The 23808-nt window shown below is 52.2% G+C and overlaps 1 protein-coding gene across 2 annotated transcripts in view; it reads right to left on the reverse strand.

Annotated features, from left to right (window-relative positions):
* Nucleotides 1–2330: 2330 nt before the first annotated feature.
* The window catches only part of CPSF7 (cleavage and polyadenylation specific factor 7), a 29703-nt gene continuing 8225 nt past the window's right edge, over nucleotides 2331–23808 (reverse strand). Inside the window, exons 3-10 of one of the 2 annotated variants that reach the window (XM_056132062.1) lie at nucleotides 21030–21248; nucleotides 20082–20185; nucleotides 19566–19711; nucleotides 14838–15252; nucleotides 13825–13943; nucleotides 10927–11095; nucleotides 9616–9783; nucleotides 2331–4248 (exon numbers count right to left, since the gene is read on the reverse strand). In XM_056132062.1, coding sequence (XP_055988037.1) covers nucleotides 9621–9783; nucleotides 10927–11095; nucleotides 13825–13943; nucleotides 14838–15252; nucleotides 19566–19711; nucleotides 20082–20185; nucleotides 21030–21248 — 1335 coding nt within the window. In that variant the 3' untranslated portion in view covers nucleotides 2331–4248; nucleotides 9616–9620. Of the gene's footprint in view, nucleotides 4249–9615; nucleotides 9784–10926; nucleotides 11096–13824; nucleotides 13944–14837; nucleotides 15253–19538; nucleotides 19712–20081; nucleotides 20186–21029; nucleotides 21249–23808 lie in introns of both variants that reach the window. The other variant, XM_056132061.1, reaches the window with a different exon arrangement.

The following is a 23808-nucleotide window of genomic DNA, read 5'->3' on the forward strand; positions in this document are numbered from 1 at the left end:
CTCTGAGCCCAGATGGGAATGAAGCTTGAGTGTAGAACCAGGAACCAGCTCTGAGCACTGCTGGGCTTAGTCCCAAACCAAAAAGAAAAGACTGGGGGCCAGACTAGCTAATAAAGGGCCAGGTTCTAAAGGGTCCTTAGAGATCAATTTAATCAAACTGCTTCATATTGCAATCTTAGAGGTAACAATAGCACTTGGGTTGTTAGTGAAAAGAGGAAAGTGTCTTAGGCCAAAGGCTTAGTAGTGGGTAAGGTGCTTGCCTTGTAAGTGGCTGACCCGGGTTCTATCTCTGGCACCCATATCGTTTCTCAGCAATGCCAAGAGTGATCCCTGAGCACAACAGCCAGGATTAAGCCCTGAGCACTGCTGGATGTGGCCCAAAAACCAAGGAAAAGAAAAATGGTCTAAAATCTCAGTCTGGGTGGGCTGGAGTGATAGCACAGCGGGTAGGGCGTTTGCCTTGCACGCGGCCAACCTGGGTTCGATTCCCAGCATCCCACATGATCCCCCGAGCACCACCAGAAGTAATTCCTGAGTGCAGAGCCAGGAGTAACCCCTGAGCATTGCCGGATGTGACGCAAAAAAAATAAATAAAATCTCAGTCTGAAGTAAATCCCGTGCAACAGCTACTAGTTGAAGATGAATGAAGGGCTGAATATGAGGTTCTGATTACAACAGCAAGTCCTCTTACTTCCTTTTTGTAATCTGAAGGCTTAGTACACAGTGTCCTGGGGTTAGTGGGTCCAGGAACGTCCAGTCCAGGTACCTGTTGCAGCCACTTGCATGAATGAAAACCACACGAGAACAGAACATACAACAGAACCAGGGCCCAGAAAGAGAGTGCAGCAGGTAGGACATTCGCCTTGGACTTGGCTGATCTGGGCTCCATCCCCAGCACCATGCTGGTTCCCTGAGTCCTAGGCACAGAACCAGGAGTAAATCCTGAGCGATGCCGACAACAGAAACAGGCCAGCAGACTGTGAGGCTGCTCTTTGCGGGCTGCGTGGACAGATTTTTCCTGGAGTGCTATGGGAAGCCCCTCAGAGGCCCAGAGTCAAAGGTGACCAGCACTTTTGGGATGGGGAGAACTGAGCATTGAGCTGGTCAGATGCTGCCACAGCAGGGGCTATACTTGGGGCCACAGTCCAGCCTAGTTCAAAAGGAAACGTAACTGGGGCTGGAGCACGGTGATAGGGTACTTACCTTGCCCTCCGTTGACCTGGGTTCCATCCCTGCAGCCCCACATGGGAGCCCAACCCACACACAGCTCCAGGATTGCTCCTTGAGCACAGAGCCAGGAATAAGTCCTGATACTGGGTGTAGCCCAAAAATCAAACCTTCCACACAATGGATTCAGGTTTCAGATTCGACTCTATGGCAACAAATTGGAGAGAAGTATTTATCCAATGCCTTAGTCTATCTGATCTAGACAATGATTGGAAGCACAAAGAAATCGAGCTGTGTTAACAGATTTCTAAAGGGCAACCTGTTCTGAACGGCCTTTGGGATGTGAAGCTGGAGGTAACCCGGAGGCCATTCTCTTTCCACCTGTGAAACATGTACCTTCTGCTAGTTGAAGGTGAAGATGAAACTGAACGTATTTCCTCCTTGAAGAGCACACATCAGTTTACCTAAAGGCATCTGGAACCTGAAACACAGACTTCCAGAGATTGGCACAGACAACAGTAGCATTTTAGCAAGCTTCAAGAGCTCTGAGGGGCAGGCACAAGTTCGGGTCTGAGGCCCCAAATGAGTCCCCGCACCAGAGCAAACAAAACCCTACACTTGTCTAGACACGCACTCCAACTATTTTTTCCCTACACTTCTGTATCACACCCAAGGGAACTCGCCTTCGAATCAATTCGTTCGATTACTAATCTGTGATCCTCACAGATGTCAATCCAGTTTCCCCACAGAAACCCGGCGTGCACGGCAGAACACAAATGTTTTCATTTTACCGAGGAGACTGAAGTGATGCTGCTGTCCGTGGTCAGACGGGGAAGTGGACACCGACAGGCATCACCTAACTCCTGTCCGGTCTTCCTGAACCACTGACATCACCGCTCTCTACACGAAACAGGATGTTCTGAGAATGAATCTTAGGGATTCTGGAGGGGAAAGAACACCTCGGGATTCTCCGAACCGGCTGTGGGGATGGAGAAGGGAAAAGGCTCATCCCCGGGGCCCCAGCTTCAAAGGTTTGCCCAGGCAGCTCCTGCCCCACTCAGGATCCCAGCTACGAACTGAGTTTCGCTCCACCCACAGCCTCTACGTTGACCCACGCCCGTATCCGTATCCCAGACACCTCGACAAATCTATGCAATGCAGAATCCGTCAAACAGCTCACACCCCATTTATTATTTAAAAATATTCTGTTACAAAAGGAAAAAAATACAATGCAGTATAAAAGATTGACAGCGTCATCAAGTTTATTACACAATTTTCAACCTATCAGAAAGACAAACGAATCACCGACAGCAGGGGACGGGGCCGTGGCCTTTTGGAGGGTTGGGTTTTCTCTTTTCCTTTTTGCTATCAGGAAATTAAACTAAAATTTGTGTCATAGAGTAAAAACAAAAACAAAATTGGGGAGAAAAAAAATTTCTCTGGGTAAACAGCTTTTCTGGTATTCTCTATTTTTTTTTCCCCTTAAACAGTCACCTTACTTGGTTTTCCTACATTTTAAAAAGACACCCGGAGCTATTCATCACTTAACTCTTGGCCGGTGGGGCAGGGTGTCATGTTCTGAAGGAGCAGGGACGGGGCGGGGTCCCGGGGGGGATAAAGCTACCAACATGTAGCCTTTGTCCCGAGGGGACGTCTCTTTCGGACCCTGGGCACTGCCCACGGTGGCTGATCAGTGCAAGGGCTCGGACCGGCTCAGCCTCGCCCCTCGGAGGCGCGCGTCCCTGTGACCCTGCCTCTCGGGTAGCCAAGTCTCATCTCCCACACTCATCTCCTCCTGCCAGATGCCAGGTGCCCTGCAAACCGGGCACCCCGACACCCTGTTGCTGTGCCCTCCACGAGAGGATGTCATGGAAAAGCAATTCCATCCGCCCATGTTAAGAAAAAAAAAAAAAAAAGGAACCAAAACCGACCCTCGAGTGGGGGTCCTCAGAGCAGAGCCGAGCGGCTTCCAGCCAGACTCCGTGGTTTCCCAGCTCCCGTCCCAGGCCAAGCTCCTCGGGACAGACTGAGGGGCTATTGGGAGTGGAAAGGTGGAAAGACACCAAATTTGCGACTTGACTTGCCTACGAACGCCAGGTTCTCCCACGCTAAGTGAAAGTGTACCGAGGGGATGTAAGCCCACGCTTACATCAAACCTGAAAACAACAGAAAAGCCTGTGGGGCTGGCCACGCCCACGCCTCTGCCGCGGGCTCCTCCCGGCGCCTCCCGGGCCCTGGCGGTGCGGTCTCGGGCACCGGCTCCCCGGGCTGTGCCTTCCTCTAAAACAAGGAAGCAGCCTGGTGGGAGGAGGGAGACCCGGGAGGCATGGAGAAGCACCAGGAGAGGCGACAGCTGGGGGAGCCGGCACTGCGGGAGGGCGGCCTGGGGGCTGCCAGGCGCCAGGTGGGCACCGGCGAGGAGACCGCCCGGGCAGCGGGAGGCTGGGAGGGTTCAGCCCTCTGAGAGGTCTGGGAAACAAACCGTCACTATGGAAGAAGGAAAAGCCAGAACAGGAGTCGCTTTTCCGAAAGCAATTTCTAGTCTCCTGGTCCCTCCTTCCCAAGGGCTGGGAAGGAAAAGGGAGTTAAAACAAAGTAGTGGTGAGTTAGAAAAGGGGTCGGACCCTCTTGGCCCCATCCAACATAGTGCTGAGGGCAGGACCCTGGGCAGATTTGGCACACCCAGTGCGCTCCCAGATCCCATACGGAGGATGCGTTTTCCGCGGGAAGGAGCCTTCCCGTTAGGCTCACTGAACTGCTCCCGGACAATCAGAAACTCGGGTTTCCTTGGACAAAGCACCATTCTCTACGGAAACCAGGGGCCTGGCCACGGCGCGCTGTCTGCCATCCCTCCCAAGCGCACGGAAGTCTTCGCGTTCCTTCCCCTCGCCCACGGGAGGCGTGGGGCCGGAGGGCTGGCAGGCATCTTCAATCTGCAGGGCAGAGGGTGTCCCTGGGTGTCTGCAGGGAGTTTTAGGGGCTGGAGGAAGGGGGAGGGGTGGAGTGGCCTCCGTCCTTTAGTCCTGATCAAGGTGAGGAGATGCAAGTCCATTAAAAAAACATTTGCTTCCAACCAGACTCCTGCAACGAGAACATCAGAAGAGAAAAGAAGTTAGAGGCTCCTTCTGGGCAACAGGGGCTTACAGAAAGCACACACCCGGGTCCTTAAAAACTGCAACATTAAAAAACAGAAGATACAGACAAGAGACAGGAATGCAGGTCTCAAAGGGAAAAAAAAAGAAAGTCAAAGACAGTGAGAGGAGGAAAAAAAAGAAAAAGGTTGTAAAGTAAATACAGGGTTGTCAGAGAAGCCGGCACTGATGCAGTGACGATGGCTGGGGGAAGCGGCAGCGAGTGGAGAGAACAAAGCAGTGACATCGCTGAGAGTAGCAGTGACATCTCAGAGTAGGAGGAGGGCAGACAGTGAGAGGACGTCTCGAGCAGCTTTGAGAGGAGGCATGGCTAGGAAAATACAGAACCTACTACCGCATTATCAGAAAAGTTGCTACGCGGGAATCTGGTGTCAATACCGTTTCAGAAAATCTATTCTGAGCAAAACACAGCTTACCTTAAGGGGAGGGGGAATCTGGAAACGGGAGATACAAGAGTAAGAAATCAAGCGCGCACATAACCAAGTCCGTTAGCCCCAAACACCAAAGAGGCCCGAACACGGAGGGCGTCCTTAAACAACAAGGGTGCAGTTTGCACAGAGGCTGGAGAGGCGGCGCTAGAGAACATGCCAACAGGCAGGAGGCCCGAGCGGAGCCCTGCCTGGCACTGCATGGCGCCAGCACGACCAGGAGTAAGCCCCATTAACATCCAGGCCGGAGCAGCCGGAGCCATAGTGCAGTGGGCGTGCTGCACCTGGCTTGCGTGCAGCTGACCTGGGCTTGACCTCAGGTCTCCCAGATGGTTCCCCAGGCACTGCCAGGAGTGACCCTTGAGCAAAGCCAGGAGTAAGCCTTGAGCACTGTAGAGTGTGCTCCCCTCCCCCCCAAAAAAACCCACCACCACAAAAAGTGACAGCACCCAATTCTTTATTGTGTTTTGAGGCGCAGCTAGCAGTGTTCAGGGGACCCTATGGGATGCTGTAGATAGATCAAACCCAGGCAAGGTGCGTGCAAGGCAAGTGCTTTATCTGCTGTCCCTAAAAGATAACTTACGGGGGCCGGAGTGATAATAGCACAGCGGGTAGGGTGTTTGCCTTGCACGCGGCCGACCCAGGTTCGATCCCCAACATCCCATATGGTCCCCTGAGCACCACCAGGGGTGACTCCTGAGCGCAGAGCCAGGAGGAACCCCTGTGCATCGCCGGGTGTGACCCAAAAAGAAAAAAAAAGCTAACTTACGGCTATCTCTGGTGGTAATATCTGAATGCAGACAGACAGCCAGCCAAGACTCCTGCAGTGGGCCAAGCAGGTCTCCGGCCCGAGAAGTGGCCCTCGCCCAGAGGGACAATGACCCACCACTTGACCCACAATTTGCGAAAAATTTTAGGATGAGAATGTTGAGAATTCGGGGGCATCTAAGTCAGTATTTTTGGACTGAATTACCGTCTAGATGGAGTCGCCTACATATCTAAGGGTAGCACTGTCCTCCCATTGTTCATCGATTTGCTCGAGCAGGCACCAGTAACGTCTCCATTCTGAGACTTGTGACTGTGTTTGGCATATCGTATACATCACGGGTAGCTTGCCAGGTTCTGCTGTGCGGGCAGGATACTCTCGGTAGCTTGCCGGGCTCTCCGAGAAGGACAGAGGAACTGAGCCTGGGTCGGCTACGTGCAAGGCAAACGCCCCACTCTCTGTGCTATCGCTCCAGTTCATCTAAGGGCAATTAGGAAAAACATGCAAAAGGAACCAGAGCTATAGTATAGCGGGGAGGGCGCTTGCTTTGCATGCGGCCGACCTATGTCGACCCCCCCAGTATCCCATATGGTACCCTGAGCCTGCCAAGAATAATTCCTGAGTGCAGAGCTAGGAGAAAGCCCTGAGCACTTCTGGGTGTGATCCAAAAACCAAAACCAAATTAAAAAACTAAAAAAAAAACTGAAAAAACAACAACAACAACAAGCACAGAAACCCAAACCAACCACGAACCAGAGAACGAGTCTCAGAATTTATTTTATCTTGTCATAGGCCTGCACCACCTTTCTAGGAACTAGCTTACTGAGCTGTAGGCCTTTCCAGAATTATCCAAAGTGAATCACAATGGGAGAAGCAGCCTATTTTATAAAAGCCACCAGAGATGATAGCATGCAGTTACCTATTCTAACCAGGAAACTGAATGTGACCACAAACACGATCAAGTGACACCACCCTGGTCATCAGACACGCTGTGGATGGCAAGATCAGGGGAAGCGGTCATACTAGAATAGGGGTCCCCAAACTTATTTAACCCACCACCCCCTTTTCGGGAGAAGGGGAGAGGGAGAGGGGATGAGAAAGAGACAGAGAGAGCTGGGGAGAAAGAGGGAGAGAGATGGGCCCAGCCTATTTCATGGGGGCACTTCAGATGGAGCAGGTGTCCTCTCCCTGCCTGGATGTTGAGCCCCAGAACTGCCTCCCCTTGATCCAGAGACACAAATGAATCTCAAAGTGGATTAGCTCCCTCCAGAGACGTTTCCGGAACCCAATCATTTACAATTTTAGAATTCCAGGAGTGCACGGCCACTCTGTGGCCGCAGAACCTCTCATAATATTCTTTTTTTTTTTTTGGCTTTTTGGGTCACACTCAGCGATGCACAGGGGGGTTACTCCTGGCTCTGCACTCAGGAGTTACTCCTGACGGTACTCAGGGGACCATCTGGGATGCTGGGAATCGAACCCGGGTCAGCTGCGTGCAAGGCAAACACTCTACCCGCTGTGCTATCTCTCCAGCTCCCTTATGATATTCAAGCAACAGAAAATAAATTATCTACCATCTGCCTATGGCAGGCAGGCTTGAATAGTGGAAAAATTCAAAACAATCGTGGTGGGTAGGTACTGAAATATTAAATGTAATCCATTAATGTGAACAACCTTATGAAAATGAAATTTAAAATTTTTTTTAAAAAAGGGAGAGAGGGAGGGAGGGGGAGAGAGAAAGAGAGAGAGAGAGAGAGAGAGAGAGAGAGAGAGAGAGAGAGAGAGATTGATTTTTGGGCCACACTCGGCTGTACTCAGGGCTGACTTCTGTGTCTTCATTCAGGGATCACCCCAGAGGGATCAAACCCAGGCCACCCGTGTGCAAGACAAGCACCCAAGTTGCCGTGTGGACTCTGGCCTGCAATCTACCTTTTTTGAGGCCCCGGAAGCAGCGCTGTCCACCAAAGCCAGCAGCAACACCAGCAGCTTGAGGGGTCCCCAGGCAGGAAAGAAGCAATCGGGCTGCCACAGAAGGACAGGCACCACTCACAGACCCGCCCGAACCCCTGCCCTTTCCCTGGAGCTGCCTTCAACAGGGCTGGCTTTTCTAGGGTCCAAGGATCCATCCCAGAACTCAGTCAACTACAACTGGAATGAACATCCAGAAGTCACCGGCTTTTGCGGGGGGCGGGCAACACCCAGTGGTGCTCAGGGCTTACCCAGGCAGTGCCTGGAGGACAGCAGGTCTGCTAGGAACAGAACCAGGATTGGCTGCATGCACAGCCATGCTCTCTCTCAGCCCCTTATTTAAAAATACTGCAGGATTCTCAACGCTGAGTCTCGGCTATTGCTGGTGACCTCTGAGGACCCAGGTGGCAGCCACTCATCCATTTACACACCCAACACTGTCCCTATCCCCTCAATCCCAGCAAACCTCAGGGCTTACTCCTGGCCCTGCATTCAGGAATCACTCCTGGCGGTGCTGGGAGGGAGACCTGGAGGTGGAGAAGGAAGGGAACACCCAACCCACATTCCAAACCAGCGTCAGTCACGCAGCAGGCAAGAGCCTGCCCACTGTACCATGTGTCCAGCCCCAGGACGTTCCTCTTAAACGCGCCGAATGAGAAACCCCACAGAAGTCCAAGTCTGCAAGTACAGAACCAAGAGACCCTAAGCAACCACCCAGGTGGTGCCCCTAGGAGCCATAGACATCCCCCCAGATCGCCTTGACTCCTTTCAGAGATCACCAACCGCTCTTGCCGAGAGACGAGAAACGATGTTCTCCGAAAGCTTCCTTCTGAGTGGGATTGCTAAGCGAGTGGAACGCACCCCACCGTCATTACGGGGGCCGTCTCCACCATCGCACAGAGGCCAGGAGACAAACCAAGCTGAGAGATGCAGAGATGAGCCCCGCTGCCAGAGCCCCTGGATGCAGCTGGCCCCAGGGTCATGCCGTCCTCTCTGGGCAGGAGAGAGTTAACAGGCTGGCCGCACCCTTTGCTGGCTGGAGACACAGATCTGATCCCCAGCACAGTGCGGTTCTCTGAGCATCCCTAGGTCTGGCCCCCAAAACCAAACCAAAATAAACCAAACAAAATCTGTCCCTTCTACCCTCCTTTCCTTTAAGGAAAACAAAGGGGGGGGGGCTACTAGCAGTAAGGTATTTCCCCCCAGCCCAAACTTCAAACCATGATATTCTTCAATGAACTGTCACCCACACAGCACCCAAAGCGACAGACAGTCCTTCGTAGGTCAGCTTTCCCAGAGAGCCAGGGCGGAGGGCAGCCTGGGTCTGATTCTTGGTTGCTCCCCCCCCCTCCCCCCCCGGCAAAGCTCTGCATCTCCCCCTCCTAGACTCTCCCATTTGGAGAGCACATCCAGCTGTTCCAGGGCTTACTCCTGGCGCCGTACAGAGAATCACTCCTGGTGTGCTCAGAGACCAAACCCAGGTCAGACCTATGCACTGCGTCCCCGCTGCACTCTCTCTCTCTGGTCTCTGGTATTAACTCAATATCGTGAGTGCGGTACCCTGAAAATCACCATGTAGGTAATTCTTTTGTTTTTGGCTTTTTGGGTCACACCCAGCGATGCACAGGGGTTACTCCTGGCTCTGCACTCAGGAATTACCCGTGGCAGTGCTCAGGGGACCATCTGGGATGCTGGGAATCGAACACGGGTCGTCCGTGTGCAAGGCAAACACCCTACCCGCTGTGCTATCGCTCCAGCCCCCCAAGTAGGTAATTCTTTTCCTTTGCTCTTGGTAGGTTTTCTCAACTGCTGAGAATTCGGTGGCGTTGAATTATAATGATGATCACAGCAATAGCTTTCCCTTGCTGAGAATGGAAAAGCACCACGAGGACCAAGCGCTCTACATGGATTATCTCCCGGATACTCCGCAAGCCACGGAGATGACTTTATTCCCTTCGCTCACAACCGAGGACACCAAAGACCAGAAAGTGCTCCAGCTGGAGGGGCGGCCAGCCCCACTACAGCCTCTGCCCACGGCCCTGTGCCCCGAGCCAGAGTGCCTCCCCTTCCCCTTAACTGCTTTCCGAAGGCTCGAAGTCTTGGCCAGCAAGGCCCGGGGAGGGGCCGCTCCCACCTTTCTCAGTGGTGCCGGTCCCGCTCTCTATCCCGGTGTCTCTCGTGCTCCCGGTTCCGCTCCTGGAAATACTCGTCGTGCCGATCTTCGTTGTGGAGCAGGTCGCGGTGCCTCCTGCTGCTCTCTCGGGACCGGCTGGGCGACCTCTCTCGGGACCGATGTCTTTTCCTATTGGAAAGCGTCTTTGGCGTCACTCCGAGGGCCGACCCCATGTGTCCCCAAGAGCGTCACTAGAGCCTGTACCTCCTGGTCCCTGTCCACGCTGCTCTTTTTATATTTTGCCTCTTTGGGTCACACTCAGCGATGCTCAGGGGTTACTCCTGGCTCTGCACTCAGGAATTACTCCTGGCAGTGCTCGGGGGACCATATGGGATGCTGGGAATCGAATTCGGGTCGGCTGCATGCAAGGCAAACGCCCTCCCCACTGTGCTATCGCTCCAGCCCCAAGCCGCTCTCTTACCACTCGTCAGAAGCGCACTGAGAATGCCAGTTCTGATATTTTGGAGAGGAGGGAGTGAGAATAAGTCACAAACTTTTGAGTTTGTTTTGGGGCCACATACCCTACGGCACTCAGGTTACTCCTGGCTCTGCGCTCAGGGATGACTCCTGGCAGGCTGGGGGACCATATGGGATGCTGAGGCTCAAAGCTGGGTCCACCGTGTGCAAACCCTACCTGTTGCACTATTGCTCCAGCCCCTAAACCTGCAGGTCATGTCAGACACAGAGTTACAAGCTTTATATTAATGATTTCCCCATCATCTCTAAGGTAAATTCTGCTATTATCCCTTTTCTAGAAATATGAAAAGTGAGGCTTAGGGAGCTGAGTAACTTAAAACTCCAAGGGTGGGGCTGGAGCGACAGCACAGCGGGTAGGGCGTTTGCCTTGCACACAGCCGACCAGGGTTCAATTCCCAGCATCCCATGGGGTCCCCCTGAGCACCGCCGGGAGTAATTCTTGAGTGCAGAGCCAGGAGTAACCCCTGAGCATCGCCGGGCGTCACCCAAAAAACAAAAAAATAAATAAATAAACCCAAAACAAAAACAAACAAAGAAAAAAACCCCAAAACCTCAAGGTCTTACAGGTACCCACAACTGTAACCGGGATTCAAATCCAAGCACATTTAACTCCAAGTCCATCTTCCTAGCTACTAGTCTTTCCCCCTAAGTAAGCTATTCCGCCCAAACCGAGTCAAAACACCTGCCACCGCAAAGGCTTAGATTCCTCCCCTGAACCCTGAAGACGAGAGCTCGGCACGTCCCTCCCACAAGCACAGCTTTCCCGGGGGCCTTCTGAAGCGACCGTGCACTCACCTGGACGAGCTCCCGCTAGCACCCACGCTGTAGGACTTAGCTTCAATGCCGTGAAGACAGTCCTTAAGAGAGGAGATGAGGACTCGACAGCGCTCGTCATTGGCAACCCGGGACTGTTTGATAACGGCGATCGCTGTGAGCAGCGTCTCGATGGCGTCACTATAATCCCCTGACGGGCGGAGGGGAAAGGCAGGTTGAGCAAAACGATGGTCACCAAGAGGCACACGCAGGAGTCACTGTCCACCCCACAGACCCAGGGGATGGTCCCTCCCGCCCAGGCTCGGCGCGGAGGCTTGCTGACTTACCTGGACTACTGCCCGTTTTCGGGGGGGGGGGGGGGCAGCGGAAAAATAAAACCGGGGGTTCACCCCCATCCTACCTCAGGAAACCTAACGCAGTGGTGTCAGCTGCACCAGAGGCCTTTCCCACCTCTCCCCTCCCCAGTCCATCGACACGCGGTGGGAAACACAGTTTAGAATCAAGACGATATAAACTGACAGACCACTGTCTTCAGGGCTCTTTGACAACATCCATTAAGATAAACAACATGCATTATTTTTCAACCCAGTAATTCTAAAAATTTCCTGTTTTTCTGCACAAGAATGCATGTTTAGCCAAGTCTGTTTCCGGGCTGTACAGTGTCTCAAAGAATTAGGAATAACCTGAAATTCCACCACCAGGGTCCGGCTATATCAATCATGGATCTTCACTTTAAAAGCAGACTATAAAAGTGGTTAAAAGTCTGACCAGGGACATGACGCAGCAGTACAGCACCTGTCTGAAAGTTTGAGGTCCTCAGTTCAATCTCCAGCATTGTAGAAATGAATAAATCAAATAAAAAGCATGAGGTCTATCTCCATATCAAAAAGGTAATCCAAGCTGCTTACTAGCAAAATATCAGGTACATAGTAAGTGATCAATAAATGTTAGATACTCTGATTTAATGTTGGGATAATGTCCCAAAATGTTTTTTAAAAATTTACTTTTCATTTTTGAGCCACACCCAGCAGTGCTCAGGGCTTACTCCTGGCTCTGCCGCATTGACTGGGCTCAGAGGAAACACCCGCAGTGCTGGGATCAAACCCAAGTCAGACACATGCCAGTCAAACACCCTGCATGCTGCACCATCTCTCTGGACCCTCCGAAATATATTTTTCGGTCTGTTTTTGGGAGACAGCCGGCCATGCTCGGAGGTGACTCCTGGACCTGCACTCAGGAATCACTCCAGTTTGGGCTGCACAGCTCTTGCCTTGCAGACAGCCAACCTGGATTCAACTGCCACCATCCCATATGGCCCGCCAACACCACCAGGAGTGATTCCTGAGTCCAGAGCCAGGAGTAACCCCTGAGCACTGCAGTGGTGGCCCAAAGTCAAAACCAAAACAAGAGGAAAGAGCAGTCACAATTATAAACGTGTTATTGGATCAACAGCAAAATCCAAACCCTGCAGGTGAACTGCAAAAGGTAATCTTGTTCATGGTCTTTGTGTAGAACTTATTAACATTACATATTTCTGTTTTTGCTTTTGGGGAACACCTGGCAATGCTCGGGGGTTACTCCTGGCTCTATACTCGGGAATCACTCCTGGCAGTGTTGAGGCGGGGGGGGGGGAGGGCTATATGGGATGGTGGCAAATGAATCCAGGCCGGAAGAACATTTGGAATGCTGGGGGTCAAACCCGGGTTGGCCAAACGCAAGGCAAACACCCTGCTCGCTTTACTATAGCTCCGACCCCTGCAGCCCTTATACTCCTCCATATATCTGACTAATTTCAATGAAGTTCTCTGTCTTTGTTGGGGAAGGGGGCGTGTGGGAGCCAGTCAAGTGGAGCTCAGGGGCTCGAAGCACCACACACGCTGAAGGCAAGGCAAACACCAGCAGCACTCAGAGCTCAGGGTTCGCAAGGGGGCAAACCCGTTATCTCTCCAACCTAAGGATGAATGAATGACCTTAAGAGATTCGTTCGGATACCTAGGAAGATTTTTTTATGGAAAAGGAGAATAAAAGATGTTCCTCTTTAATCTACTGTGTGCATTCAAATTTTGTACCTTTATTTATTTATTGCTTTTTGGGTCACACCCAGCGATGCACAGGGGTTCCTCCTGGCTCTGCACTCAGGAATTACCCCAGGCGGGGCTCAGGGGACCCTATGGGATGCTGGGAATCAAACCTGGGTCTGCCGCATGCAAGGCAAACGCATTACCCGCTGTGCTATTGCTCTAGATCCTCTTTTTTTTTTTTCTTCAAATTGAGTAGCTTTAGATGAGCAGTTACAGCAAAGATACTCTTTACTGTTAACTTACTTATTGGGTACCTGACAGTCTACGTTTACACTTCTACAGGAATTTCATAGGAAGTACTTAAATATGATTGTTACAAATGCCTGGATGGGGAGTGCTGAAGCTCTAGGTTTCCAACATCGTACACAGACACACGCAAGCATGCACACACATGCACACATACACACACTGTTATGTTATGCCTTTAGAGGACACTCCACAGACATGCCTTTTCCTAGGATACACTGCACGAAAGCCACCAGCGCTGCCTAGACACCCAAATATAATCAGATTCCACAACAAATCATCGAGATGAGGGATTCATCCCTAAAATCCCAGGGTCTACACCTAACATGGAACCCACTATAGACATTAGACCCAGTGCTATGGGAGGCAGGAATTTCACTCTGCATGATCACAATTGTGTTAGTAGTCTTGCATTACACGGTGATTTGTATTACACAAAGGCATTAGTTATCACTAATAAATAATAAATCATAGCACTGGAGTTCTCCCAGAGCTCCTTTTTTTTTTGGGCTGTTGAACTTGCCAACAGAAATGACAGCACAATGGGCAAATGGAAGGTAAGGAAAAGGCAGGCAAGGGGCGGGTGAGTTACCTGCACTGGCTCCAGATACTGCTTTGGAGATGGCACTGCTGGAAATCGCCCTGTTTCGCTTCATGATCTCTTCAAACTCAGCTTCGCTCACTGTAGAGGGCGGAGGGCCCGAATCCCGGCTGGAGAAGAAAATCCCAGGCCTGACTGTCCACGCACCCCTTCTGGTTCCCATCACAGTTTATGGCACCTCTCTCTCCTCGACCATGTCTTACACAGCTCTCAGTCTGTTTACTGACTTGTACTCTCTTCAAAGCAGGACTGATGTCACATGGGAGGGGGGACTGAGGGGGGTGAGTGTTTGCGGGGGGTGGGTGGGCAACTCCCCCAGCAGCGTCTAGGAGGCCCAGATGCCACTGCTGGTTCTCAGCCAACCAGGCCTGAGGTGCAATGGCAGTGACGATGATGCTTCGGCCCTGAAGTGCCGGAGACACCCAGGACAGCCGGGGTGCTCCTGGGTCTGTCTCTAAGGCTGCCCTCAATAAGTTTCCTTGGCCCGCATGGAGCAAGGAATCCAGTGTGGGTTAGGCGCCTGGTAGGCACACCCCTTACTGCTGTACTCCCATCCCCAAAGCCACGTACTATCTAGGAGTGAACCAACAGCCACCGAGGGGACTCAATTCCATCAAGCGATTCTGTTTTTGTGTGTTCTCTTTTTTCCATCACACCCAGCGATGCTCGGGGGACCATATGGGATGCCGGGGATCGAACCTGGGTCGCCCGCGTGCAAGGCAAATGCCCTACCCGCTGTGCTATCACTCCGGCCCCCCATCAAGCTCTTGTAAACAGTAACTCGAGGGACGTGGCTTAGGTCTAGAGGGCAAGATGCAAACAAGACACCAACAGAACATTATCGACCAGAGAGCTGACTATTCCCCGGGCTCACCGCCACGACAACAGGGACAACCCAAGGGACGACCCCACTGACTTTCTCAGGGAGAGCGACATGCTAGTTAGTACCACCGACGAACCGACGACGCCAGGCTTGCCTCCGGAAGCAAGACGACAGCTCTTACCTGCCATGGTGGTTATAGGGTGTCGAGGCCTTCATGTAAGTGTCTGGTGGAGGCCCCACTGTGGCATTTGGCGGGGGGAAGAAGGCGGGGTTGAGGTGAAGGGCAGGTGGGATGGCCCCGGGGGGAGGTACAGCCAGATGAGGAGGTAATCGGGGAGGAGGGGGCATGAGATGCTGGTAGTGGATGCCAGGAGGAGGAGGAGGGACCCCGAAGCTCGAGGAGAGAGGCGGTGGGGGTGGGATGGGGGGCGGGGGCAGGCCCATGAGGGGGAGGGCTGAAGGGGGGCGGCTGAAGTAGGGCAGCACACTGGGGGGCTTATCCACACGGGCAGATGAGGGAACAAGGTTCTCTGAGGGCGTGGCCCGTCCATCAGCAGAATCGCTAGAATCTCGGGAGTGGGCCCTTGGAGGTATTCCTATGAAGCAAAACAGAACTCCCGTTACTGCCCACGTTTAAACGCGTCCACGGGACTAGTCAGTTCGTCCTCCAGAGCCATCTGACATCAACTGTGGCAGCTGAGAAAGAAGAGAAACCATCTCCTGCCTTCTCTTTGGCACAGACAGAATGATCGGAGCTAACTTAAACAGAAATACTGTTTTCTATGGTATGAGAAACCAGAACCACCCCACTCTCCCTGTGCCAAAGAGCACTCTATTCATCTACTCAGAGCACTTGGTACGTCACACTTAATCTGTCCCTCAATTTTTTTCTTCTTTTTCGTTTGCGGACCACACCCAGCGATGCTCAGGGGTTACTTCCGGCTCTGCACTCAGGGATCACTCCTGGCAGTGCTCAGGGACGATACAGGATGTGTTACCCACTGTACTATCTCTCTGGCACCCTGTTCTTTTTTTTTTTTTTTCTGTTATGTTTTTAAAGGCAGAAGGATCCCACTAACCCATGAGAAAATGAAAGTGTTGCAATCTGTCTATTGTCAACCTGACCTGACACCCCACAGCCCTGAGCTCACAGCCTCGCATCTCAGACTGGGACCAGAGATCTCGCTACTGTGCTGCGCGCTGGGAATTCTCCTTTTGCAACGGCAAAAGAATGACCAGGGAATTTAGGGGGGAAGAGAAAAGGGTGTGGGTGGCAGCAAAACTGGCAAACCAGAGAGGGAAGAAATACGCACAACAAAGCACAGGAGGCTGGAGGGGAAGTCAAAAATACAGAAAATCGGGAGAGACGTGGAGAAATTCTGCCAGCAAAACGGGCAGATGAGTACAGCTGACAGCGAGGACCCCGAGCAAAACCGGGGCACAGGCCGGAGTCCCACAGGAGGCAGGGCGCTGGCCTTGCACACGCCCAACCCGAATTCAATCCCCAGCTCCCCAAATGGTCACCTGAGCACTGTCGGGAGTGGTCCCTACTAGGACTAAGCCGTGAGCACCACCGGGTGTGGTCCGAAAACAACAGAAGCCGTGGTTCAAAATCTGCCGCAAGCCGGGAGAGCTCCCACTGTATTCTGAAACCCTGCAGGCCACAGGGCAGGCTACCGGGTGTATCACCAAAGCACACTGCAATGACAGCATGCGTGACAGCAGCACAAACCAGGCCGCAGGGAACCAGAGAGAGCCCAGGGACCACGGTGCTTGCCCTGCATGCTGCCAGGCCAACCCCGGTTCGATCCCCTGCACCACTGACGGTCCCCGCAGCACCACCAGGAACGAGCCCTGGGCAGAGTGCCAGGAGTAAGCTTGAGCACCTCATATGAGATAGGGCCCACCCCACTCCCCACCTCTCCCCGCCAAAAGAGATGGCTTCTAGCTGGAAATAGGGCTTTGACATTGCCAAGTCACTTGGGTAGACCTGTCTTCTCTCCAATTTAATGCTCTAAACCTGACGATTGTGGAAGAACACTGGAAACTGTAAAGGTAGAAAGATGCCAGTATATGGGGCCCTCACGATAGCACAGTGGGAAGAGCGCTTGTTCTGCATGCAGTCCACCCGGATTCCATCCCCGACACCCCATGTGGTCCTCCCCAGCACGGCCAGGAGTAATCCCTGAGTGCAGAGCCTGAAGTAAGCCCTGCACAGTGGGGTCCAAAATAAACAAAGGAAAACAAACAAACAAAAAAAAGACAGCAGGAAAGTGTGGAGAAAAACAATGCTCCTTAAATTAAAAACTTGTCTGTAAATTGATTAAACCGTAAAGTAGAACGAGTCGCTTCTGACAACCACCAACGGTGTCTCTGGTACAGAAAACCACCAGTGCCGATTGATCACAGCATTCTTGTTTTAATTTTGTTTTGTTTTTTGGGTTTTGGGCTATGCTCAGCAGTGCTCAGGGCTTACTTCTGGCTTTGCACTCAGGGATCACCTCTCAGCGATGCTCAGGGGACCACAGTTGGTGTGGGGGACGGAACCTGGGTCAGCGGCGTGGCCCCAGCTGCTGGGCACTCCTCAGGCCCCAGCACTCCATTTTTTCATGCTGCAAACACGAGGCAGTTTGCTCCCTCCTCAAGCTCACACTGAAGAGAAGAGAGGAAGGCACCAGCAAGCAGGATCCTCTGCAAGCCAGCTGCTTTCCTGGCTACTCGTCTCCCTTCTGCAAGGGTTCTGTTTTGTACTGAGGGCCACAAATCCCAAGAGTAACGTCCATTTTGAAGCCGAGATGTTCACCATCAACATGGCCCGAGTCCAAATATGCGCCAGCGCAAATAAACAGTAATCATCAGTATGGTTTCAGCAAACGAAGACAATAACAAGACACAGGCAGCCAAGTAGAGGCAGAAACTGTTTTTTTTTTTTTTTTAAAGTTTTGGGGTCACTCCTGGCTATGTTCAGGGCTTACACCTGGCTCTGCACTCCAGGGATACTCCTGAGGGGATCTGGAAATCATATAGGGTGCTGAGGATCAAACCGAGTCGGACACATGCCACGTAATAGCCCTACCTGCTGTACTACCTCTCCAGCCCAGAAACATTATTCTTTATGCAGTGTAAAAATAAACATCTTTGGAAAATCAGAAGAGGGTTGAATTACAGAGAGTCTAAAACGTAGGGAACTCGAAAACTCAAGTTCTCAAGGGAAAGAAGTGTGCCCCTTCTGCCCCGGACCACACCCACCCAGGCTGGCCATGGAGTCATCTTATGCACAGGGAGTGGCCAAATACCCCACTCCAATCAAACAAGGTCCCAGTGGCCCAATCAATACAAAGCACTATTCTGAACAGCACCTAGGAGGGGCAAAACACAGGTGATGACATGCCAGGGGAAAAGGCAGCTCAGATAGAGAAGGGAGCACCAAATAAAGGGTGTTGGGAGGCTCCTCCCAGGATGGGAGACCCATGCTGAAAGTAGACTCTAGACCGAACATGATTGCCACTCAATGCCTCTTTTGCAAACCACAGCACCCAAAGGAGAGAGAGAACAAAAGGGAATGCCCTGCCACAGAGGCAGGGTGGGATGGAGGGGATGGGGGGTGGGAGGGATACTGGGATCATTGGTTGGTGGAGAATGGGCACTGGTGGAGGGATGGGATTCGATCATTGTATAACTGAAACCCAAGCACAAAAATTTGTAAGTCTACAACTGTGCCTCATGGTGTTTCACTAATAAAAATTAAAAAAAAAAAAACCACAGGCGATGAAATGTCGCCATCCCTGGCGAGCTGCCAGAAACAAGGCTGTCAGGCAACCCGGAGGAAGGAGCAGCTGGACTCTCGTGAAGCGACTGATTCGCACCAACCAACTCACAAGAGACTGATTCGTAAAACACAACACCAACGTATTAATTTACAACGAGAAATGTAACTGCCAAGCAGAGGAATACTTGTGCCGGCTGGTCAGGGTACTCTCTTTCCAGTAGGAGAAATCAAATCAGTATCACAAGTGACTTGGTGAGCAGAGTTAGTATCGAGGGAGTGAACGTCAAGGTTATCGCGATCACAGCATGATACAACTTTACCAACGGGAACATAGTAAGCGAGGCCATGAAATGATCTGGCAACTGTGGCCTAAGAGAGAGAGCCAAGTGGGTAGGGCGCTTGCCTTGCATGTGGCCGACCTAGGCTCGATCCCCGGCAACCCATATGATCCCCCGCACACCACCAGCCAGGAGTAACCTCTGAGCCTCACTGAATGTGTCCCCAACACAAACAAAAACAAGAGACCCCTTGGGCGGGACAATGCTGGACAAACACTCTGCAGGTTCTATCTCCAGGACACAGGGTGGCTCAAGAGGCCGAGAGCTCCTCCTGCCTGCAGGAGGTTCATCCCCGAACAGCACAGTTTCCCCCCGAAACACGGTGACCCTCAAGCACAGCCGGGAGTGAACCCTGAGCACTGCCAGGTTGGTGGGCGGTTGGTGGGGTAACTTCCCCCCAATTTAAGCTCCTATTTAGGGTGACCATTTGGAGCAGCATGCCTTAGGCCCGCTGACTAGCCAGATCGCCCAGACAGAAACACATCTTTACGTTTATGAAATCGGTGTCAAGTCGCGGGCTGGGACGAGGAAACAACCCAAGCCGAGCAGCGCCGTCCCCAACGTCACTCAGGAAACCCAAACTACCACCAAAGACCTACCTGACGTGTTTTGCAGCAGGCTCTTGGCTTACTCCCGAGCCTCATTCTGGACCTACCTACGGACCACACCAACACCCCAAGCCACCCCCAACTCCTTCACGGGGTAGGCCGAGCCTACACCACAGGAAAACCAACCCACCAACTCCCCCCGCTTCATACAGATGGTCTCCACGTACCCCCTCTTGGGACTCGGACGCACTCACGTTTCCGAGCCTGTGCCTCAAACTGTGACAGGTTTTGCCGGGTGGCCGGCCTCACATCCACTTTTTCTCCATTAAGAACTTTTCCCGGCAGGAGTTCCAACAATCTGTGAACAGAGTTTTCTGAGGCAACCACCACCTCAGCATACCTTGAGGAAGAAAGATTGAAAAATGAGTGAGATCCACCAGACAACGAAGAGAGAAGCACAGACAAGTCTCTCCCACTTGCAGTAAAAATCGGTCAAGCCAAGGGCGTCCTGAAGTGCTACACACACAACTCCACCAACAAAAATGTGTCAGCCTAGAATTGTCCGACTGGAATTCGAGTCAGCTTTGTCATTCGGTATGACGGATGTTCTGCTGCGTTGCGACTACGTCCCTCTTTTGGCAATGTCCCAAAATCAAGGCAGTCCACTGGGGCAGGGGTCGGAGGGGTTAGAATCCCGGGTCAAAAGACAAGGCAGATCCGTTCTACCGACGGTTACCAACTACAAGGGGCTTCTCCAATCCAGACCTCACCCTTTGGACTGGCCATTTGCTCGGTTCTCGGCAAATTTCAACTCCACCACATCATAGACTCCTATAGAGCGAATAACTTGGATCAGCTGCTGGTCTGTGGTCCACTGGGGCCGACAAGATGGAAAAGGAAGAAATGTCAAGAGCTACACACCGCCCCCACCCAGAATACCCCCCATCCGCCCCCCACGTTCAGCAGTCTGCTTGCAACCAAAACGTCCAACAGGAAACCCCAAACCCTACTGAGGCTTTGCCTTCGGTCAGCGAGGGCTTTTCGTCCCGGCTCCACCCACAACCGAATTCCAAACCCAACCACCTTCTCCCAGCTGCGAGAGGAGGAAGATGAGAGCCTGTTTCACCGCTGGGTTGGCCAGCCATCAGTTAAGGATTGCATACTAGCAGTTAAGACTTGAAAGGCTCGAGTTGACCGTTGCCAGGAATCCTCCCCTCAGTCTACCTCCTTCCTAACCTGGAACCAGCCCCCCACCCCCCGCCCCCAAATGTGCCACAAGTTAACTGCAGCAGAACAACCACTGCCACCTGTCCCGAGTGTTCTGGAGCCTGACCCCAGAGTCTAGCAAGGTCCTTGGCCCTTGTCACCCCTCACTCTAACAGGACCATCCAACCAACACCAGAGAGTTCAAGGTGGTCACCAGGAAATCTCATCCCACCGAGGACCCTGCTGGACATAAAGCCCCAGGGCCAGGGTCAGTAGTAGTAAGATGGCAGACAAAAGCAACTACCCACTGAATCACTGCTTTCTTCGGCACCAGTACGTCCTCAGGATAGCTCTCTTTCAGAGATCAATCCAACCTGATCCCAAGGAGGGGAAAAAAAAAAAATCCAACCCCATCAGAGGACAGAACAGGGCAACAGTGGTCTTGAAAATGCCATCACCTCCCAGGGCTCTCCCGCTAGCCCCCCGCCCCCCTGCCGGTCACTCATGCTCACCCAGGAGAAGCTGCCCACGTAGACAGCGGCTCGCCTATTGCGCAGGCCACTGTAGGTGTACAGAATTGCGGGGGTCTTGTTATTGGGCTTGGGAGACGGTTCCTGGCGCACAGGAGGTGGTGGCTCAGTGCTGCTGCTTCTGTCATCTGATGGCTGGGAGGTGGCTGTCAATACGTCATCATACAGGTCAATCTGATCTGTATTGTTGAACTCTGGGTCCTAAGAAATGAGGGGTTGGCAAAGGTAGGTTGCAAATCTTTCGTTCTGTTCATTCCACTTCGCTCTAGTTTAGAATCCGAACCCTCTGCGGGAACAAAAACCCTACCAAGTCTCCTCGCCTTATTCTAGGAAAAGAAAGGCACGAGAAACTTGATTGGTTTCAGCGATTATTTCCTTCCAAAGCTGTTACCAGTCGCCGATGTGACTAGCCTTATCACCTATGAGAATCAAAAGGTCTACGTGATGAAGCCGGAGTACTAAGGTCAGAGATGCACTTGCTTCTACTGATGTCAGTCAGCTTCTAATGATCACACCTAAGCACCCTAACAAAAAATCCTACTATGTCCAAAGCCAAGAGCTCGAAAATCACAAAACGGAGGCCAGAGCAACAGTACGGCGGGGAGGAAGCTCGCCTTACACGTGGCCCACCTGGAGTCGATTCTCAGCATCCCATACAGTCCTGGAGCCCAGAGCAAGCTGAGTGCCATCATGTGATAACATCCTCCCCCCCCCCCCCCCCCCCGCCACATACTAAGTCAATTTACAAAGAAACAGAGAGCAAGAGAAAAGCAAGTTAAGTGGATGCCAAGAGGCAAAGACGGGACTGGTTTAAACTGTCACAGGGCCAGAGAGACAGCATGAAACTAAGGGGCCTGCAGCACCACATATGGTCCTTCGATTACCATCAGGAGTGATCCCCGAGCACCTCCGGGTGTGGTCCAAATCCTCTTCTCCCAAAACCAATAAAAATAAACTACCGGTGTAACAAAATAGGAGACTAACACCCAAGGGTGGCCAAGATTAGTACCAGGAGGTTTGCTCCATGGCTTGGAGGCCAGCCACACATGCTAGGGGAAAAGGGAGCAAAGATAGAGAAGCGAGCACCAAATAAAGGGTGTTGGGAGCATCCTCCCCGGATGGGAGATACATGCTGAAAGTAGACTATAGACCAAACATGATTGCCACTCAACGCCTCTTTTGCAAGCCACAGCACCCAAGAGGAGAGAGAGAACAAAAGGGAATGCCCTGTCACAGAGGCAGGGGTGGCGGGGGGGGGGGGGGGGCGGGGGGGAATGGGGGAATGGGGGGGGAGGGATACTTGGACCCGTGGTGATGGGAAATGGGCACTGGTGGAGGGATGGGTATTTGATCATTGTATAACTGAAACCCAAGCAAAAAAGTTTGCAAGTCTACAACTGTACCTCAAGGTGTTTCACTAATAAAAATTAAATTACAAAATAAATAAATAAACAAACTAACTACTGGTTCTAAAACTCAGAGCAGGGCCAAGAACACAGCCCAGACGGCTGGAGTGCCTGCCATACAAGTGCCGGGCTGAAATGCAAACTCCGGCACCGCGTGGTGCCGTGAGCACTGCAGCATCAATAGGCCCAGGCACTGAAGTGTCTGGCTTACAGGAGCCGGGCAGAAGGAGCGCCCAGACCTCTGAGCACTGCTGGGGAGACCCCAAACACAACGGGACCACCGAGATCTCATCACCGAGCTTAAGCGATGAGAGTTCATTTCTGGTAGATATAAAACCCTGAGTTAGGGACAGTCAGTCTCAGCCACGACTCCTTAATCCCCACTGGGGACTGTCCCAATGAAAAATTCAGGGCTGGGGAAGTGGTTTCATGCCTAGGACGCACGAGGCAAGGATTCCACCACCTAGCACCATCCGGTCCCCAAAGCACAAGCTGGGTCAAATACCACCAGGGGTGCCTCTACTGAAAAAAAGGAGTAAGGGCGGGGGGAGAATCCCCTCTAGTATACCTCACAGCAAAAGCAGGTCTTTTCTAATTAAAAGGAAAACGATGAAAGGGAAGGAGAAACTCAGGGATTTTTTTTTTCCCCTCGGTTGTCTCACAGATGACAAGCAGATCCAACGCATTATCAAGGCACTTAAACGAGAGACATCTCTGAGTGGTACTATATGCATATTCTTCGCTACATAAACAGGACAGACGTGGCAAGCACCGACAACATGAATGTGCATTTTGACATTCGAATCCACTTTGCTTATGCGGGTGGAATGCAATGTCCCTTTCGCATCCATGCACGACTCCCTACTCCCCGGTGTGATATTCTACAGTTAGGCCTTCGGGGACAACTAGGGGGTCGAGTGGGCGTTGTACTCCTGAACGGGACCGGTTGCTCTTACCAGTCGACTAAGACTGCTCTGTTCTCCAAGACGTGAGCATACACGCAGTCTCCACGCCAAAAGGGGATCCTCCCCAGAATCCAAGTCTAAGTAATCTGCAGAACTTTAACAGACAGACTTTTGCTGTAGGGCCCAAGAGATAGTACAATGGGTGAGGTGCTTGCCAACTGGAGTTCGATTGTGGCTGGTCCAGGTTCAATCCCCAGCACCCTATAAGGCCCCCTGAGGAGCCCTGTCAGGTGTAAGCCCTAAGGACAGCCATGTATGCCCATCCCCCTGCCACACCTTCCCCCCCAAAAAACCCTTTCGTTTACACGGTGTCAATACTTGTTTACACGGTGTCAATACTATTAACAGCAGCACCGTCTATAAAGATATCTACGAAAAATGCTACAACTG

This window comes from Sorex fumeus, unplaced genomic scaffold, assembly GCF_029834395.1.
Source record: "Sorex fumeus unplaced genomic scaffold, SorFum_2.1 ptg000093l, whole genome shotgun sequence".
Lineage (NCBI taxonomy): Eukaryota > Metazoa > Chordata > Mammalia > Eulipotyphla > Soricidae > Sorex > Sorex fumeus.